Source organism: Pagrus major, chromosome 16 (genome assembly GCF_040436345.1).
Source record: "Pagrus major chromosome 16, Pma_NU_1.0".
NCBI classification, from domain to species: domain Eukaryota; kingdom Metazoa; phylum Chordata; class Actinopteri; order Spariformes; family Sparidae; genus Pagrus; species Pagrus major.
This window is the reverse complement of record NC_133230.1, coordinates 17,186,905-17,208,070: the sequence shown is the minus strand read 5'-3', so window position 1 is coordinate 17,208,070 and position 21,166 is coordinate 17,186,905. Positions and strand designations below refer to the sequence as shown.

At 41.9% G+C, this 21,166-nt stretch overlaps 2 protein-coding genes across 2 annotated transcripts; one reads left to right on the top strand and one right to left on the bottom strand.

Annotated features, from left to right (window-relative positions):
• The first annotated feature begins 6,641 nt into the window (after positions 1-6,641).
• On the top strand, positions 6,642-10,461 carry col10a1a (collagen, type X, alpha 1a). The gene is made up of 2 exons (XM_073484304.1): positions 6,642-6,771; positions 8,627-10,461. Exons 1-2 carry the CDS (start codon positions 6,642-6,644, stop codon positions 10,459-10,461), a joined length of 1,965 nt encoding a protein of 654 aa, XP_073340405.1.
• A 5,225-nt stretch (positions 10,462-15,686) lies between these two features.
• Positions 15,687-18,396, bottom strand: marcksb (myristoylated alanine-rich protein kinase C substrate b). Its single transcript, XM_073484022.1, has 2 exons — positions 18,010-18,396; positions 15,687-17,012 (listed from the first exon to the last, which is right to left on the bottom strand). Exons 1-2 carry the CDS (start codon positions 18,103-18,105, stop codon positions 16,422-16,424), a joined length of 687 nt encoding a protein of 228 aa, XP_073340123.1. The 5' UTR covers positions 18,106-18,396; the 3' UTR covers positions 15,687-16,421.
• Between the last annotated feature and the right edge of the window lie 2,770 nt (positions 18,397-21,166).

Sequence of the window (21,166 nt, the reverse complement as noted above, 5' to 3'; positions counted from 1 at the left end):
TGCACGCCTCTCATGTCCCCTCCTGCCCTGTCTTGCCATCCCCAAAGTCACGGTCAGAGCCACTGTAAATCACCTCTGTACTGTATCTCCTGTTGTCATAATGACCGCCGTCGGTCTTGGAGGCTGTGTTCAGCCCCAGTTCAGCGTCCAGCTGTGTTCACTCTCATGTCAGGCTGCAAAATCCTGTTGAGTTGGGCCCCGTCGCCTGTGGTGACTCCCCCTGTGACCTGACAAACTCCAGGGCCGCTGGCTCCACGGCTAAATGAGCCATGATCTAAATAGCTAATGGTAGCTTGCTGCAGCCAAGGATTGCTAGCAAAGAGCAGCAGTTTACACTGGTGACATGCTGCCCCCTATGTTTTTGGAGCTACCTTCGAATACTGGCCATATTCTACAAATTACACCTTTAAGGGAAGGTCTGTGAGTGCTGAAGGCTGTTCAAACCTGCAATTAATCGAGACCATAAGGGGCCTCAAATGAACTTTCTGCAGCTTTCCAGGGAGTCTGCTTGGGGTGCAGGCTTCAGACATTTTACTTAAGTAAAAGTATGCTGGTATTATCAGTAAAATGTTAAACATACTTAAATATTAAAAATAAAAGGACTTATCATAAATATATATTTAAGAATAAACATTTTGAGGTTGCAGCTGGTCATAAAAGAACTCTTTATGCATTCTTACTTTTATTATGTTGTTAATTGAGGGCAGACAGGATGATATTGTTTGTGTATGTTATATAATGTGGAACGATTCCCATTTAGACTCAGTGAAGGCCACTGTTTCTGGCTCCGGTCAGACTATCAGCCCACTCACTGTCCATCAGCCAGCAAAACAAACCTCCAAACCACACCGACCGGATCGAGACTTTGACCGGAGCATTGTTGTATGGACATAGTGTACTGTACATTAAACTTCCCGTGGTCTATAAACAAACACCACGAGGAGAGATATGTGAATTGTGTGGGCACTAACTAACAGTTTGGCTCCTCCATATATTTTGAGACAGACTTGGCTGGAAACAAATATAGCGTACAGAACCAACACTTGTCTTTTCTCTCCGCAAGTCGTTATGGTGCAGTGCTAACTATGTGCTGCAGAGAGCGAGGTGACATTGTGTTGTATAAACATTGTTCCTTGGTTGTCGCTTTGCATTTCAGACACAGTAAGTGTCATTTCCCCACACGCACACATTCCTACTGCAGTGTGTGCTTGAGTCAAATGTAATTATGAACTGACAAGTCAAATATAAATCCACCTCTGCAATAAGAGAGCCGGGCGTTTTCATCCTCGTGTCTTTCACACTCCACTCTTCTTCTCCACTCTTTTTTTTCCCGGGGCATTTGTTGTGAAATGGCTGACGCTGCCTGATATAGACAGTGAAACCTGAAATTTTGGCAGGCTTGATGTTGAGGATTAGTCATTATCCTTAAATACAGGACTCCGCCATCTACACTTAAGCGCTGAAAATCCCATTAAGGTGGTTTTATTTAACTTTGATATCTTTAAAATGATCCCACAATAATCAGATACTCCGAGAAGTCTGTCTTCTGTTTGACTGGGAATTTTTTTTAACTTGGAAGACAAGGCGAGATGATCCAAAGAACAGTGGAAAGTTATAATATAAAGAATAACAAGCAGAGATTGTTTCCACAAAACAAGGATGAAAATAATATCTATATGTGTTGCTCTGAACTTTTTACCTTGGCAGTAAATTGTGCGCACAAGTGCTGCTTTGCCCACCCCATAAACTGTCTGGCTGAGCGGTTAAATTAGTTTTTGGCAGCTGAAACTCAAACTCTGATTTCCTCAAACCAGCAGCTGAGTCAGACCTTTCCAGAAATAAACTTTCAGCAAATTTAACCATGGAAACAATCAAATCGAGTCGAGATAAAGTGGCACTTGGTTGAGCGGCAAAAAAGTTCTTGCCACATCCAGCAGACTGGTGATAAGATCACAACCAGCTTGTGAGCGCAAATTTTAAACTCTTTCCAACTTGATTACACGGTAGGTTTATGTTTTTACACAACTGGACACTTTGGCTGTCTCCGGCTCTTGCTTCACATGCATTCACACCTGGGAGCTGTCGAAGGACATCCAACTGCTTTCTCATCCCTCCCCCCATTTTCCTGCCATTCTGGGTTTCAAACTGGGTTACCTCCCAGACATTAACCCTCATCTCTATGGCTACCATCACCACTACCGCCATTTTTTAGTTACTTTTACACTTCCGGCTCCATTTGGGTCCATGTTTGTTTTCGGGGCCCTGTAATTTCTCCACCAATCACTCACAAGGGCCCCCGTCAAGTCTGCCATTCATAAAGTTTAAAGTAGCTCTTAGTGGTCCGTGGAGTTTATTGAAACATTAAATTTGTATCCCAGCCGTGATGGTGTATCTTTAGCCGTTGCTTAACTCACGTGCTCGGTCGGGTCCCCTTACATCAACCGCCAATTATGTTCTCCTCTTGGGTGTGGGTTGAGCCTCGGTCAGCACGGCAAAGAAACCAGAAACATCAATTCCTGTGCACTAGAGCACACAAAAACAGACAAAATGCGAAAACCTTACTTCCAAACACTGTTATCATTGTCGAGTACAAGCGCAAACATCACAAACATTGCCAGTAACACTGTCCAGAAGTGCTCTCGAGGGAATTTAAATCCACAGGCTGTTGTCAGATATGGACAAAGGCCTGTACAGTAAACTGGACCTCAGAGTGCCAACCTATGTCCTCTACAGGGGTCAGAAAAAGAAAGTTTGCCCAGTCATGGCTTCCCATGTTTTTTTCTTAATCTTTCTTTTCAATTTATTTCTGTAAGAGATAATAACATGAATTGAGTAATTCTTCTAAACAGGTACCAGTAGTACAAGTCGTGCTGTGATCTTTTACTTAGATAAAAGTAGCAGTAGTTTAGAAATACTCTGTTTCATTTTACTTAAATGTACTACAACACGATAACAAATGGGATATTGCATTAGTGACTGAATTAAAGTGGACTGTTGGGCCTTGGCAGAGGTCTGCGCTCTACTGAGTACCCTTCTAGTTTATTATATTGTGTATTAATGATCTAAATCAGCAAATTAACCAGTACCTAAAGCTGTCGAACAAATGTAGTGGAGAGTGGAGTATTTCGCTCTGAAATGTAGTGGAGGAAGTCATATAGTATATAATAAAATGGAAATACTCAAAGTAAAGCATCTCGAATCTTATACTTAGTTACTTTCTGAGGCGTTATCACATAAACAAATATAAAATAAAATCTGAACTCATTGCAATCCTGAAACTGTGAAGCTCTCATGTGCTCTCGGTGACTTTGGGTGTGTCATATTCATAATTAGCTATTTTCTTATTCTACTAAAGCCAGTAAAAGCGTTTCGGGTCATATATCCAGTGTGCATGAAACTGAAAGCATGTGCGTATTTTACAGCGAGGGTATCTCGACAATATAAGAGCAAAGCGACGTCACCGCCTCCAGTTTGAGGACCTAATTCCTAATGGTTATTACAATGAAGTCTGCCCACCACATCAAGCTGCTGCGGTGCTGAAATGAGCAGAGCAGAGGGCGCTCTGCCTCAGCCTTCCATTCTGCCACTAGAAGACCAAGGACACAAAGTCCTTCACAAACGAGCACAGTGGCGTGTTTAGAAAACAAAAAAAATATGCTGTGAGGTTATAAACAACATCAAAATTACACTGTTAATTCAAGTCTTCCTCAAGCCAAAGTACACTCTGGTTCCAAGGCTCAGCATGGATATGTCTGCCTCTACAATGGCTCACATGCCGATGCAGGTTGTTGTCTCTGTTTTGTTCATAAAGAGATGAATCATTGTTCTCAGAACATGGGAACTAAAAACAGAGAGGCTCTGTTGCAGTGGTTTAGCAGCAGAATGTTTGAAAAACATAAATAAACTGAATCATCTGAACCTATAAACATATAAAATCCTAACTCCACCCTCTCTTGCTCTGTCATTTCATCTAAATTTGACTAAATCTGGCATGGCTGGACCTCATCATGGGGCACCAACATAAAGAGATTTTAAATGTAATAATACAGTATGGCTATAAAATATCAAAACTGATGCCACAGGGAACACATAGTGTGCCATTCACCAGACATTCAGTCACAAAAGGAAGCTTCAAAAGCTGGATACATACAGTGCAGCTGATAAAGCGAGGCCAAACGTGTGCAGTCAAAGTGAACAATATGACTTGCATTTTATGATACTGGCACAAGTGTGATCCTCCTCCTGCTTGAGTTGCACGTGCACATGTAATGTGACGATTCTCCATCATGATGACACAGCCTCAGGTAGTCTGTCTGCCCCCTTTGCTGTCAGTCGTCACCCCTGTCTGGGCTATGAACACAATTTCAAACATTTGGAAATGAAGATCGCAAATTACTTTCTGTTTTATTTGACAGGAAGGGCAAACTTAAACAATGCTTGCCAAACATGATTAAGTGCTGTAAGCCGGGGTAAGGTAGCACTTTGGAAAATTGCAGATAATTTGGTCTAATTTACACAAAAAAAAGTTCAAACGAGCGCCATGTTGTAGAATCTTTAATTATGGCTCCTGTGAAAGACGCCTGTCACACTCACGTGTTGTATAAACGCCTCATATAGAAACATACCGAAGCCTTCAATCAGGCAACTCGTGATCGTCTTTTCTGAAAATACACAAAGTGTATGCTGTCAGCAGTATGGATGTACATTATAAGGACATAGGAACCTTAAATGGTCTTATGTTCAGGAACATTCTGGGATGGTACCCTACACAACGTTTATGGCCACTTGTGTGCTTGAGAACATGTGATTATTTGGGTGTATGCATTTCCTATGTGGCCGGGCTGAAATTGAGAAATTACAGTTGGAGGATCTCAAAGTAAGCAAGGCAAGGTGGAGGGTGAGGGTGAGGGAGGATAATACAGGAGGATAGAGCTGATTGAGGAAATACAACATCACGACAGAAAGCAGCTGTAATTGTAGGAATAGGCCTGAAACCTCTGATGATGTATATGCACAGAGGGGACCAAAAATAACAAGTGACCACAGGGGCATGGCCCCTTCTCCTCTGCAGAACAGCAGCACCCTGCTCCATGGAGAGGTGCTGTGCAACAGTAAAACCTGCCCTCTGGTGTCCAAACATCAGTACTGCATGTGAGGGTTGTTGCACACTGGGTTGCATTCACAAGGCTGCACTGAAACAAGCCCAAATGTCTTTTCCAGTGGCTCCTTATATAGTTTTATTAGCTGTTTTGAGGGTGAAACGCTAACAAAAAACACAAGTTAAGAAAAAGTGTTCACCCTGAAATAGAGGCTGAAATCAACGCAACTTTGTCTTCATGACACACCGACCAAATAGGAACAGGAAATGAACAACACTAAATAAATGAGAACATGTGAATCCCTTAAAAGAGGGGATTGCATCAGGAATAAACCTAATTATTTGCTTTTAATCCAAACCTACAGTACCTTTCATCCATGACCCCACCATTTCCCCTGTTTACCTTATCACAGCGGGGGTGGTGGTGGCCAGACAGCCAGGAAAGGTATGGGCCAGCCGGCTGGACAAGATGTAAATTTGCAGATGTGTCTAGCACTGTATATCCTCAATGAAAGCTCTGTGAAGCTACACAGGTGCTACTACAAATCTGGTGTTGTTTTTTATAGATGAGTTTTGGCTATTTTCAGACGTTGTCATATTTAAACAGGGGGTGTTATAAACATTCATAAATATAGACACATCCTGGGCATAAAAAAATTAAATGTTGCTGGAAAAAGGGTAAATATAAGTGTAAAAAGACTGGAAATGTAAAGGTGTTAGTGGATTAAGTTTATTCTCCCCGCAGAGCTCGTTTGTGTTCTTTGCTTGTGTATTCATTTATTTATTTTTTCTTACTTCGAACATGATTATTTTCTAGTTCAGAAGAAGGACTGAAATAAGTGATAATCATGTGTCTGGATACTCAAGACATGGAGGCACCCTGATGTGACATGCCCGCTTTGGGCAGATCTGTCTGCTAATTACAGCCTAGCTCTGAGGAGGGAGGTACTTGCGTGGTGGGGGCTTTTTCTTTTTTTTTAATGATGCGAGGGGCAGATATGGTATAAATACCCACATCATTGTACTGGAAGACAGCATATCCTCACTTGTGCTCCTACCCTAAGGATATACAGTAGCACCAGGAGATCACTGGTGCTGAAGAGACTGACTTTCCCCACTTTGGATGCAGGTATGTGGGCTTTCTCTTCCTCTCTAAACAGCTCTGTCTCTGGAGGAGCGCAGGCAGCATCTAGATGCTTCGTCTAGGCCTCGAGTTGTTCCTGGAGCAGGGAGGCAGATTTTGGCTGGCTAAGAGCTTCCTGGATGATATTCAGAGAGTCTTGAAGCATCCAGGATGCTCTAACTGAATCCAAAAACTGAAATTCTCTCCCTGCTCCTTAAACTTATTTAAACTAAACAGAGTTTATTTGCCATCTGTTGAGTTTCAGTAAAGATGCACAGCCTGTACATTTAGCTAAGAAAGTTTTTAATCTCTGAAAAATGACTCAAAACTAGAGAGAAAGTTTGCTGACACTTCGTATCTTGAGAGTGGCTGTGCTGACTGTCTTCTTGCTTTTTTTCCCTGCAGGTTGGACTTTGTAAGATGGACTTACGAGTAGCAAGCATCGTCCTCCTAATGGCGGCCCTGGCTGCAGCCCATGGGAAAGGATATGTGGTGAAGAAGATGGTGAAGGCTGCCCCTCAATACCAGCCCTACTCTGTGAAGAGCCACGGTAAGAACACACAGCCTCCTGCTCTCTGTACAACCTTTCTGACAATGGAGCATGCTAGCATTTCTCCTGCTCAAGTTTCCTCTAAAGTCAGACTTTCATCACTAAACATTTTACTTTTACTCTTTACTTGAGCAACATTTTGTGACAGTCATGCCTTACTTACCTTTAAATCTTCAAGTAGCAAAACCGGCATCTCTGTTTTGGCAACTAGAAGCAAGCAGTGCACAACCAGCTGCGCTTTACTTTGAAAACTGAACTCCACCTTGCTCTGGAGTTGCCTCTTGCTCTGATTGGCTGCAGCAGTGTGCATGCTTCTCCAATCACATCCAGTTCATTTTGAGCTAGGATTTGAATGAGAAATGCTCATTTAGTCAGTGCAGATTTTTATTTTTCTGGAAGTCGAAGGATTGGATAAATAAACTTAAAGGTTTTTCACATTTTTATGAAATTTTGTAGGTCTTTAGCAGCATTTCTTTCTCATTTTCTATCTGCTACAAAATGCTCTTTCCATGATCAGCATCTCTGAGGAATCACTCATCTCTTCTATTGCTTGATGTGCTCAACATCTAACATTTTGAGGAGCATAATGATTTTGGCATATTTTTTAAAAATCATTTTATCTGTTTATTTCTTGTATATTCAGAATCCCACAAAAACGTTTGTTACTGCACAAAATGTTAATTATGGTGTGACCCTGCAACATAAAATATGCAATGTTGCTGTTACGTGATCAACATGCTGCTATTTCTATTTGAGAGAGTAGCTGTTAGTGAATTATTTTTAGTTTGACACTGACAATTACAGTCCAGTCACCCAGCAGTGCGGTTTGTTTGGGTGTGCCCGCTTCACACAGAAGTAGAAACATCTGTTTGGATTTATCCAAACTCGACTGCAGTTAGGCAAGGAGTGAGCCTTTTACACCCAAACACATGTGACCACATGAAGGCAGCAAATAAAAAATAGGCTCTCTCTCATTTTGACCATTTCACAAACAAGTCACAAGATATCTCTCTGTACAGTACAGTGTGGAAAAATAGCATGTAGTGTATTGTTTAAAACAAATGTTAAAATATTTGTATTTTATTGATACATTTTCTATATAATAATTAAATTAAGGCCTAAATATGCATTATATATGTGTGTAAAAAAACAATGCAGAGACAAAACTCAACATTTATTTTAAATTATCTAAAAGTTTAAGATTTGAAAAAGGGTTTTGTAAAATTGCAACAATGAGCCAGCACCATGTAGTCAGACCGCAAATCTACAAGATTGGTTTCTAGGAATAAAACCTGCCCCACCTCCAGGAATTAAATTTAATTGACATAAGATCAAATTAAGTCACTTTCTAAATGCATCCATCATTTTAACTCTTAACTAAAGCTAAGCATGAGAATAACATTCATTCAAGCAATTTTCTTGAATTTTGCCTTTTGATTGTTGAACAGCCATGTTGTTTGTCAACAAGACACTGCCAAAACTCATTCACATTCACACACACTCTGGCCTGAGAGTTGGCCAGTACATCCATGTTCTTGTAGTTTTTTAGTACACGAGTAGGATATAATTAGAGGCACTAGAGATACTAGATCCTGTAATCTAAGATATCATTGTGTGAATGTGATGCACAGACTATAAGTTAACATTTCTATTACAATGCAGTGAAAAATAAACAAAAGGTTTTGATACCAACACATTACAGGTGTAACTTTTATAGTGATATTAATCTGCAACACACAGTTGATGAGTGCTTCCTCATTGCCTGTTTCCATTATCACCTGTTTTTTGGGGGGGTTTGTTGTTGCTTGTTTGTATTTGGTGGTATTGATGATGGTCACTGTTTCACTCTTCACAGTGGTGTCAGTGGCAGGTGAGCCTGGTCCTCCAGGTGAGCCCGGCCCTGAGGGACCTGCTGGCCCTCCTGGCGCCCCAGGTGAGAGTGTTGAAGGTGAGCCTGGACCCCAAGGACCCCCTGGAACTCCTGGAGCCCCCGGTCGCTCTATTGCTGGCAAACCTGGATCCCCAGGTGGACCTGGCAAACCTGGCAGCGATGGAGCCCCTGGTCAGAAGGGAGACACCGGAGCCACTGGTCCTCAGGGACCAAGGGGAGTCCCTGGATCTTCTGGAAGCCCTGGACCCGCTGGCCTCTCTGCTACTGGCAAGCCCGGACCTTCAGGGCATCCTGGACCCATGGGACCTAGAGGAGAGTCTGGTCTGAAGGGACATCCAGGTGTACCTGGACTGCCAGGTGCAAAGGGTGATAGAGGGGTGGGAGTTCCTGGTGCTCAGGGTGAGACAGGACCTGAAGGTCCCATGGGCCCATCTGGTGAGCCAGGTGCAGCTGGAATTGGAAAGCCAGGAAAACCAGGTGCACCCGGTGAGTCAGGCAAGTCAGGTATGCCAGGTAGAGATGGTGCCACAGGTCCAATGGGGCCAATGGGACCCAAGGGACACACTGGTGCCCCAGGTGTAGGTCAACCAGGTAAACCAGGTGAGAATGGTGCCCCAGGTCTGCCTGGTGCAGCTGGCCCTAAAGGCCACCAGGGACCTAGTGGGGCAACAGGTGCCCCTGGAGTCCCCGGATATGGAAAGCCAGGTGCAAATGGAGAGAAGGGAGATAGGGGAGCTACAGGTGCCACAGGTGCCACAGGTGCAAAGGGTGAGCAAGGTCCAACTGGTTATACTGGTGCTACTGGTGCCACTGGCCCCACTGGTCCTACTGGACCTCAGGGTGTAAGAGGTTTCCAGGGTGAGTCTGGCGCTGCTGGCCCTAAAGGTGACACAGGTGCAACTGGAGCTCAGGGACCTAAGGGAAATAAGGGAGATCAGGGACCACAGGGATTCGCAGGCAAGCAGGGTTATCCAGGCGCAGCTGGTCCTCCTGGACCCAGAGGAGCCACTGGACCCACAGGTGACAAAGGCAATGGAGGTGCCCCAGGTACCCCAGGTGCCCCAGGTATTCCTGGCCCTGCTGGACCCAAAGGTCATCCCGGTCGTGCAGGTGAGCCAGGTGCGTCTGGTTCTGATGGCGCCCCTGGTTCCCGAGGACCTTCCGGACCTCAAGGTCCTTCTGGTGCTCCTGGCCTTAAGGGACACCCAGGTCTCCCTGGTGCTCCCGGCCCTGCTGGTCTGTCTGCCAAGGGTATTTCTGGACCCGAGGGTCCCCCTGGTCAGCCTGGTGAGCCTGGTGCTGATGGAGAAGCTGGCCCAGCTGGCCCTCCTGGTCCCCCTGGTCCTCCTGGTGAGGTTGTGTTTGAGAAGGGCATGGGAATGGCTGAGGTTATGGTTAAGTCCCCCATGTCTGCTTTCACTGCATCTCTGGCTACCCCCTACCCTGCTGCTGGCACCCCCATTAAGTTTGACCAGATAGTGTACAATGCTGAGAATCACTATGACCCCGAGAGTGGCATTTTCACTTGCCAGGTTCCTGGAGTTTACTACTTCTCCTACAGCATCCATGTCAATGGTGCTCATGCCCTGGTGGCTCTGTACAAGAACGGCCAGCCTGTTATGTTCACTTATGATGAGTACAACAAGGGCTTCCTGGACCAGATGTCCGGCAGTGCTGTCCTTCTGCTCGATGAGCAGGACACAGTCTACGTCCAGATCCCTGATGACGAGGCCAATGGTGTCTTTGCTGCCGAGAATGTCCACTGCTCTTTCTCTGGGTTCCTCATTGCTTCAACGTGATACGTTGATACAGTAGTTCCCAAAAAGCCAACCAACTAAATTTGCAATCTATTTCTCAAATTAAAGTCAACTCCCTGTTATTTTTTTCCTCAGCCAAGCAGACAGGCAGTTCACCCTTCTTTGAGGAATAGTAGCATCTTGACTTGAAAACTACAAGAAATAGGTGCTAAGAAGAAGGAAAACTAATTTATAAAAACAGGTGATCAGGGATGGGGGAAGCAATCCACAAAGTTACCAGTGAGCTTTTGTAATGGAGACAGCATGTGAAATTGAGGTGTTATAACTGTGTTGTGTCCTGATTTTTTCTTTTCCACTCTGGTACTTTTATACTGATTCAACTGGTGATTCCTAATTTAGTGTTTGTCTGTTCTTTCTTTCTTTCTTTTTGTTTGTTTTTGTACCAGCTTGTTTTTGTTTGAGTGACCAATAATCTTATTAAAAGTACACAAATACTTTCTGTGCAACATGTCGTAACTGTTATCCTTGTATGTGACTTGAATATTGTGAAATGGTAATGGTCAAATTGACCATTATGATGAGTCACCAGAATACTGTCATACAAACACAAACTACCAGCAACATTGTTATATCCCTGAACATGCATTATGTCATGTAAAGCATAATGACCAAAATAAAAGATGTCTAAACAAATGTTTTGTCCCAGAAGAATTTCCTGTTGGCTTTATTTCATATTCAACTTGGTACACTTTCAACTAGTTTGACTGTGTATTTCATTTGAGTATTGCACATAAATTAATCCCCTGTAGAGGAAATTTCACCTGCCCACTAATTCACTGTGGTTAGTAGTCAGCTTTGGACTGAACACTTCAGCAGGTCGGCTTCTTATGTTTGCAATATGGTTCAAAATGCCTGGTTTCCAAATATTAGCTTGATTCCAAAACATGAAAACTTAATAAGATTGTCAAAAACAATACATAATAGATGCTAGCATATTGGCTACTGATAGCCACCTAACCTAAACATAGTATAAGGTATACTATAATGCAGTGTTGTAAAAAAAAACAATAGTCATACTTGAGTAAAAGTAGATATTAGAAGATATTATATCAAAATATTACTTACTTGGTAAAAGTAAAGGTAAAATACAAATAATACTTAAGTGAAAGTCTTAAAGTATCTGATATTAAATGTACTTCAAAGTATCAAATGTACAAGTTAAAGTAAATTATATATATGTTTTTACATTTATGTATATACTGTATACTATGGTTCCACCAATTATAGGATCTAATATTCAACTTTTCCTGATGGTCACTGTGTTTTTTAATAGGATTGCCAATAAAATATATTAATTTAAAAATGTGCTGCGTTGGCTTTGACGCAGCAGTCAGTCGTCAAAGTAACTAGTGACTGAAGTTATCAAATAAATGCAGTGGAGTACAATATTTGCCTCCATCTGTAGTGGAGTGGACATGTAAAGTAGCAGAAAATGGAAATACTTAAGTACAAATGCCTCAAAATTCTACTTAAGTAATGTAGTTACTGCCAACATGTCATTAGTCCCCGCCAGATGTTGATTTCAGATCCTTTGTATGTAAGTTAAAGTAACAATAACATAATATAAAAACATTCAGCAACACTTTACTTCAACTCCCCATCTTTAACATGTATAAGCAATAAATTACCATTTAATAAATGGTTTATAACACACTGTAATGTAGTTGTAAGAAGATTTAAATGGTAATAACTTTAACTCCACTGATGATTATAAACATTCAAAATGTCCTCATATCTGCTTACAACTACATTGTAGTGTGTAATAAACCATTTTTAAAAGTGTATATACAGCTTATAAATGCTAAATAGGGGGACAAAAAGTAAACTAGTACAAATTTTCCATTACAAGTTACATTTCCAGGCGAAAGGATTTTTAAAAAATCTATTTAGTATACCAAAAGTTATAGTACTTGTGATTGAGAATCCCCCTTATTATTACTTATGTAAGCAGCAATATAATGTTGCAGTAGGGTATTTTAATCTGTAAATACAAACAAATGTAAAAAAGGTTTGCGATCTTCAATTCAGACTCTTTAAAAAGTAGTGTCAGGTGTATGTGGCCAAGTTAAACAGTCACATATCATAGACAAAGGCTTTAGAAAGCGTCAAATGTAATAATCTGATAGTTTGTATGTAGAAATTTAATCTGCATGGTTATTTCATCAGTCAAATGAATGTAGTGAAGTACAAAGTACAATATCTCTCCCTGAAATGTAGTGGAGCAAAGGTAGAAAGCATTACTTACTTAGCAGGCCTAAGTACTTGGGTATATGGACTTAGTTACTTCACACCACTTGTCCCTGTATAGAAGCTGAGATGGATGAGGGTCATAAAGCACAAATTCCTCCCCACATGATGGCCACTGGTCGCCTGCTTGGCAGCCAAAGTTTACAAAAGCTACTCTACCGTGCCAGCTGAATATAGGTGTGCTGAAAATAGTTGTGTGGGATGAGGGACAGGGATGGTCCTCTGGCAGGGCAGCAGCTGTTTGATCCTCCCCAGGAGAGAGAGAGAGAGAGCGAGATGGTGGTTAGGTGAGGGGCCCAAGGGACAGAAGAGAGAGGAAGCTGGTGGAGGGAAAACCGCTGGGGATTGCCATCTGATGGGACTGCCATTCAGAGACGGTCTGCGGTCGGCGCATGAGGTGGGACCGTCAGGAACACAGACGGAGCGCTGCTTCTGGTCGACTCCACAAGCCACACTCCAAAATTATCTGGTGCGCTTAAAGGAATATTTTTCACTTTGATTTATTTTGGGTGTTTAGACGGCTAACTGTATTTGCTTTAATGCATCTATACTTGTGAATCTGCTTGTCTAGAATGAAGCTGAAGAACCTGATGAGGATGGAGAGTGGCATGATGGGATACGAGCTGCATGTTAGAGACGCTCACTTTACGAGGAAGAAAATGGCAGTAAATCCCTCAACAACCTGCCCAAGATGGACATGCACACCAGGAATCAGAAATAGAAATATTATGTGTAAAACACACCCTTCCTGCGGTGGAGGGCTGCAGTACACAGGGTTGAACTGGATGCAGAGGAAATAGATGGTTTGAAATGAGCATGGGTGCAGCTGTGGGTGGCTAAAAACACCCCAAAGGAGTTTGCAGTGAACTCATCTACTCTTAAAAAGATTCTGGTGTTTTTATGAGGTTTTGTAGAAGAAATCCTAACATGTCCATGGCGAGGTCTGTGCTGCAGTTGTTTGTCGTTGATACCAAAAAACTCTACACGTCGTGAAAATGTTTGTTTCAAACACTATCATTTAAAACCAGCAACACTGTGACCGAATCAAACACAACTCAGCCCAAATCTCATCACATAATTACGTTGCGGCTGTTCCCCAAGTCAGTTGGTTATTTCCTAAAAATACCGAAGGGTAGCAAAGCATGTCTCACTTTGTCTTCTTGTAAATGAGGTTTAGAGAAAATGATGTTTGTGATAATCATACAGTTTTGGAGCCTTAAAGGTGTAGTTCACCACAAAAATGCCCCCAGATTTTTTTTAAAGGTTGAGGCTAGATGGGGCCACTGAAAGTGGTGGTACATAGAAACCTGGGACTGTATGGCTGCTGGATGTGCTTTTTGTTACTTACTTTCACATGAACTTGTAAGAGAATTAAACTTTATTAAAATGAATGGTGACTAAATTGAAATATCAGAAAGAAACCTTTTATGCATATGCAACTTGCGAGTGGGCAGTGATTGTATCAGGGTGGCTGGGTATCTGCGACATTGGTTCACCAATTCAAACAGATTTTTTATTTTTTTTTTAATGTGTGAAAATCTATTTACTCTTCTCAAGAAAGTAAAAATCCAAACAAAATGTGAATACAAATGTATATCATGTTTCTAGCTAACCTCGAGCATGGCCTGCTCCATTCTTCCTAGCAACAGAGAGCTTACCACCACCATCTTTTTAGCAACAGTGCATGCTGATAGCCTATTGCTGCCTTTAAGTATGGACTAGCTAGTGGACACTCCCACTTGACTGTAAAAAAAAAAAAGGCCCTAATTGATTCAAACATATAGGGTGTAGTTTAGAGAAGTAGTTATGTTCATGATAAAATACAATGACTAAATCTGAGCATATTTCCTGCATGTATAGTTGCAGTTGTACTGCATTGTTGTTATGTGTTAATTAACAGTATTGCAAAAGGTACCTAAAAGTCATACTTGAGTAAAAGTAAAGATATCATGTTCAAATATGATTTTTTTTAGTAAAAGTGATAGTCGGCCATGCAAATAGCATCAAATTAAGACTTAAAGTATCTGATATTAAATGTTCTCAAGTATGAAGTTATTTATGTATGCGTATACTGCATACTATACTACCCAACAATCTTATCTGATATTCTGCATTTTTTTTATTGGAATCAGTGTCTCTTTTATCTGATTGCTAAAAAACTACTACTTTGGCTCAGATTCAGCATGTAACCTGAAATGTAACTAGTGACTTAATTTATCAAATAAATGCAGTGGAGTAAAAGTGTAATATTTGCCCCCAAAATGTAGAGAAGTATAAAGTAGCAGGAAATGGAAAAGTACCTCAAATCTGTACTTAAGTACAGTACTTGAGTAAATGTACTTAGTTATATTCCATCACTGTCTTAATGCCTTGATATGCCTATATTTTATGGTATGGACAGAGGTTCCTGTTGTATGTATAACTGCAAAATGTGTAGAAAATGCATTTATATATATTGGTCACAACAAATATTAACTCTATTGCTCCTTTCTGAGGCTGTTTGATATCTTATATTCTTGCTAATGTTATTGATGCAATTACAAAACCTGAAGAATTTCAGTTTCCTACAAACGTGACATGCTATTCCTTGCCATATTATTATTTTTTTATATATATTTCGAGATTCCAAACCCCTCATGATACAGATTTCATAATCATGCCTCTCTACACATGGTATAGAAACCTCGCCTCAGATTTCTTCCTATAATGCTCCACAAGAGGGTGCTGTCAAGTCAAGAATCTGTATTTATTCCTCCAGGGGCTCAGTCACAGAACACAATAGTGAAATGTCGGAGGAGACATTTGAGGATTGACTGACTGAGTAAATGAGCCACTTCTCACTTCATTCCTTTATTTTAATAAGCTGAATTCATTTTGAATAAAGGTGGTTATGGCTGCTCAAAGACATGTGTGTGCTTCTTAGTGTAGTGGTGTTGTAGTCATCACAGCTTGATGCAAAATTTGCTTAAAACATCTCCCAATTTTATTCAATCTTACAAATGGTGAAAAACAAGAAAACTTCATTTACAATGGGTAATCTGTTAAAAACTTCAGTCATTTAGGTACATCTCAGTCATAAAACCAGTAATATCAAATTCTATACAACGTGCATTACTACAGAGTTTTGAAATGGTGGAATCTAGATGGGAAGTGATGAGCACCTATTGTTTTTTGACAGTTAACTAAATCTAGTTCATTCAGGAATGGTTGTGTCCACAGGAGCGTTTGAGTTTTTAAAGAGTTGTAAACAACTGTGCACTGCAAAGACAACATTTAAGACTTGGTTTAGGACTTTCCCTTTAAATATCACAATGTGTCAAATCTTGCAGACACAGCTTTAGCTGCTACATCCAATTGCCCAGCACCAAATACTTTGATAAAATATGTCAAATTCAGCAACGTGTCAACACAGTCATGGTTTCATGTAGAAAAACATTCACACCCGCATTCGCACTTTCACACTCACCCACGTCACAAATGCAAGCACCAATGAGCAGTGAGGAAGCAGCAGCACACTCTCCAGTACACCTCCTGTCCATCACTGCCAAGGACGTTGCAGTCATTATGGATGAGATGGTTGCAGAATAGTAAACAAACACCAACAAAAAAAATGAACAAAAAAAATCCCTGGTTTTAGACAAGTCCTCGCATTCCTTCACATCGCCTCCTTCATTCCGGTGTCTCGTTCAGCAGGATTACTCAGCGGTGGCTGCTTCTGGACTGGCTGCCGTCTCTGGTTCAGTAGGTGAAGCTTCAGCAGGTTTCTCCTCTCCTCCCTCTGGTGCTGCTGCTGCTGCTGCCTCCTCCTCTGCCTTCACCTCCTCCTTCTCCTCCTCCTCCTCCTCCTCAGCCTTTGGCTCCTCAGCTGCAGCCTCCTTGGCTCCTTCCTCGCCAGCCTCAGCTGGTTTGGCCTCCTCGGCTGGTGCGTCCTCTGACACCACCTCCCCTCCGGCTTCTTCTTCAGCTGTTGCTCCCTCCTCAGACTCCTTCTTGGTCTTCTTGAAGGAGAAGCCGCTGAGCTTGAAGGAGGGTTTCTTGAAGGAGAAGCGCTTTTTCTTCTGCTTGCCGTCATCGCTGGTGGATGGGGTGCCTTCCTCCGGCTTGGCAGAGGCCTCTCCGTTTGTGGCAGGCTCCTTCTCGCCGTTGGCCTCGGCACCCTCTACTTTCTCGCCTTCTTCTTTTGGAGCCTCCTCAGTGGGAGTGCTGCCGTTGGCCTGGACATCAGCTTTGTTGGCCTCCTCTGCAGCTGGAGAGGCATCCCCATTGGTCTTGGCATGGCCGTTCTCCTGGAATGAAAGAATCAGCTAAAAATGTCATTCTTGAACATGCAGAAAAATGACCCTTGATTTCCCTGTAATCATGCATCTCCTCTGGCCTACATTTGAACATGCGTGTGCAGGGACTAGCCCCTGCAAAAATCTGGCGCGCCTTGATATTTAATCAAATTCAACCTCTAGTGGCAACCAATAGGAAAATAGACCTAAAACTGCAGCAACATCTGTTACTATGAGAGTGACGACAGATCTATGGCTTTCAGCAGTAGGCTGTCAGATAGACTGCAGCACCGCCGGGGCCCGCCAGGGGGCGTTCAATGTGGAGCCAGTGGATGCAACATAGGAATTTGGGGATTTTTTCCCCCCTTTCTTTTAATGACCACTTTAGTCATCCAACGTTTGCTATTTTAATTTTATATCCTTCTGTCACCCAGCTCTCTGTGCCTTGTGTAATCTGTTGATTTTGTGGCTTTTGTGTGTGGATAAAAACGTGGCTCCTTTCTTGAACCTGGCAACAAAGGCGTGGTAGCGTTTTTTAAAATGGCCATGCCACCAGTGAGAGCGGCCGCAAACCCTCGGCTGCACACATTTCAGCCAAACGAATTAAAAAAAGAAACACTGTTTGTGAAGCTGCGGCCAAAGGGAGACTGAGAAAATGTTTGCTAGAAAAACCAAAAATGCCATTTGAACAATTTCGTGATGAATTTAAAACATTGGGCTCAGTGGGCGCAGCCTCAAAAAGATGAATTAAAATATGCGCATGTGTCAATTTGAAGCATTGCAATAACGCCTCCGTTATTTGGAGCAACGTTTGGCAGCAGAAAACATCAAAATTGAAACAATGCACGCGCCGGTGAAAATGGGTACATGTGGCCACTTTCCCTGAAAGCCGGTGAGCGTGGGGATGCGCTACGGGGAACATGGAGCACGCCATTGACGCAACACATTTCCAAAACGAGACAAATTCCGCTCCAGCAATTAAGACTCGGATAATTAAAATCTTATTTACCTGTCCGTTTGTCTTTGCTGCAACAGCTGCGCCTTCTGCCGGCTTTTCAACCGCAGCTTCCTCTTTTCCAGCGGTTTTGGAGATTTGTGCTCCCATGCTTCTGGCGCAACAAAGGAACCCAACCGATCAAATGATTGAACAAAGACCGCAAGCTTCCTCCCCAAAAAAATTTCAAGTCAAGCGCCGACACCTCCTTCTTTTCCAAGCGAAGCCGAGGAATCAGGGCCGAGACCGAAGTGACCGCAAAAAGGGACGTGCGAGAAGTTGCTGGGGGTGGAAAAAAATGTGGCGAAGACGCAAAAGAAAAACGCGAATTCTTTCAATTTTTTCTCGAGCGGAGTTTGTAAATGGAGAAATTGGCCCCGCCGCAAATGAGATGCGGAGTACAACGCCCAAGTCCACTGATGAATGGGTACTGGGGCTATGACGACAAAGCCGGCCCGTCTCCACCAATCACAAGTCCCCGATCCCCAACGAGTGGGGGGGTCATGGAGTGGGGAGGAGGCGGGGGGGCATGGACAATAGAGACAACAACAACATGGCTAACTACTTGTTTTTTATATGTCTGATTTAGGGCGAAATAACTTGATTTATTTTTGACCGAAATTGCAGCTGAGCAGGCGTCTCGATGAGGCCCCGCACACTGAGCTGGACGCTCCCTTCACGGAGGGAATACCCCAGAGATCCATGACCACCCCTCACCACAGTATAGGACATGTTTAAAGACAAAATGGCCAAAATGTGTTTTATAAGTAGCTTAGTTTTAATATCAAACAATACATTACAGAGAAATAGCATGTAGATAATAACAATAGGTCAATGTTTTGGCCAGTCATCTCTAAATATGTGTACCATGTGTCATCTACAAAAGCTATAGGCTACAATTAAATGTTATTGTAATTATATGGACATACAATGATATGATGTGAATATCATATGCAACAATATAGCCTCCGTTATTATTGCATATTGTGTGAATATACAATAATAAACAGCACAGTATGCAACAATGGAGCCTGCATCATTATACATCATATTATATCAATATGGAATGATATGGAATATAATATGAATATAATAATAGTCTGCAGATATGCAATAATATAGCATACAATGCACATATTTAATCAAATTGTCTCTAATACACAACATACTAGCAGCTTACATCTTTACTGCATTTTATATGAATGTACAATATACAATAATACACAACATTAAATGCAATAATATAGCCGACAACGCACTCTATTATTCAAACTCGCTTTTTCTCACCTATTTCTGTCTAGTGTTTGTACATTTTCAATGTTTTTATATCTTTTATTGTTTATTCTTTTGCTATTTATCATGTTTTTTTTTTTACATGTTAAGCAAATTAACTTTACTTACCTTTCTTTAAATAATATTGCATGATTTGTAAATTGCGCATAGCTCATATTTATAACCAAATTTCTAGTTAACCTGATCAACCCGGCACTGACTCCAGGTTTATACACAGAGCATCCCTCTTAAATAAACTTTATTTATTTATTTAATTAATTATACAGAAATCTCAAAGTCTGACATCTGGAAAAGAAAACCACATAAAACATTAAATCTTAGTGTCTCTATGTCATACCATAGAGCCTCCAGCTTTTTAATGGTTAGATGTTTTGCTTAATGAAAAAATAAAATAAAAATCAGGGTTAAAGAGGTTAAACATTTTTATTGATATACAAAGCTGCAACAAATAAGGCCAGGGAAGGTGTTTATCAAAACCTGTAGATGGACATTTAAGTGACAAAACAACAGCATGTTCTGGACAGCTGAGCAGAGAAAGCTCCGCTCAGCTGTTCTCATATTATATCATCACGCACCCTCCTAACATATGTCTCGCCCAGTAAACAGACGTCCCCTGTAACTATAAGCCCCTGTGCCCACAACTTCCCTCATCCCTCTTCTTGCATAATAGCGTCTTGTCTGCTCGTTGCAGCTGGAGCATCCCAGTGACCCAGATATAATGAGAGTTTATGGCCCTCCTGCTCCAGCAGCCTGCAGTGCTCTGACTCCACCACCAGCCACACGTCTCCTCTCGCTTTCCATGACCCACATCTCCATGGTAACCGGTCCAAAATGGCTCCGAGGAAGAGGCTGCACGTCGAGCACTTCGGCGATCGTGACTCCTGGTTATTGTGGAGAAGTAGGGTGAGAGTGAGTTCAAAAACTAAGCAGCCCAGACAACAGTTTGAGGATTAGGGTGACTTCTTTCAGCCACCCTCCCTTCATCAGGCTAACTAGGCCACGCTCATTGTTGTGATATTCTGATTACATGCAAAGCTGCAATTATTATGTTGAGCTGCCATGAATATGTAAACCAGAGGACAAAGCCAGCAGGCCATGAAGTGTTTTCAACAACACCATGCCAGCCAGACATTTAGACATAAAGACTTCACCTGTCAGGAAGACATCAGCAGGAGTGTGTGCACAACTACTGCACACAGCTGCCTCAACACTATAAAAAGGCAATCTTTAAATCATGTAAAATTTAACACTTTAATCGTGGATGGATTTTGGTGCATTTACTAATATATAAGCATTGATCTCAAACCACAGACGAGAGTGGCCGCTGCAGTCTAGTCTGTCTAATGATCTGCTGCCAGTATATCAGTTTAAAGCTTGTCTGATATTCAGATTTACAGCTTTAAATCATTGTATAATGGAATATCTTTGTGTTTTCAACTGTTGGTCGGACAAAACAAAACATTTTGACAATTTAATGGACATTTTCACTATTTTCTGACAGTTTATTGACAAAAATGAATTGATTACTCAGAGAGTACATTTGATAATGAAAATAATTGTTAACTGGAGTCTTATCGCTGGTTGCAGAGCAGGATGACAATTTATTGTAGGGTTGTTAGTTTGATTCTCGATCCGTCCCGCTCACATGTCAAAGCACGGAACACAAACTTGACTTGTCCGTGTGTTGTCGCTTTCTCGTCCTTAAGTCGCTTATTCAGTCAACCGTATAAACTTGGAGTGCACGTCTGGCATTCAAACAGCTGCAACACTCGAGGACTACTGCGTCAGTGCAGGTCAGAGGTCAGCATTGTGATTCATAATTACATTCCTGAGCAGGTTTAAATCTCTGTAAATCCTTGTAAATTATCAAAAAATGACA

Excerpts from the sequence above, each read along its gene's own strand:
- marcksb (XM_073484022.1), bottom strand. The coding sequence starts at position 18,105 with ATGGGAGCACAAATCTCCAAAACCGCTGGAAAAGAGGAAGCTGCGGTT. Across the intron at positions 17,013-18,009 it reads CAGCAAAGACAAACGGACAG|GAGAACGGCCATGCCAAGAC; the intron begins GTAAATAAGATT and ends CTTTCATTCCAG.
- col10a1a (XM_073484304.1), top strand. The coding sequence starts at position 6,642 with ATGGACTTACGAGTAGCAAGCATCGTCCTCCTAATGGCGGCCCTGGCT. Across the intron at positions 6,772-8,626 it reads CTACTCTGTGAAGAGCCACG|TGGTGTCAGTGGCAGGTGAG; the intron begins GTAAGAACACAC and ends CACTCTTCACAG.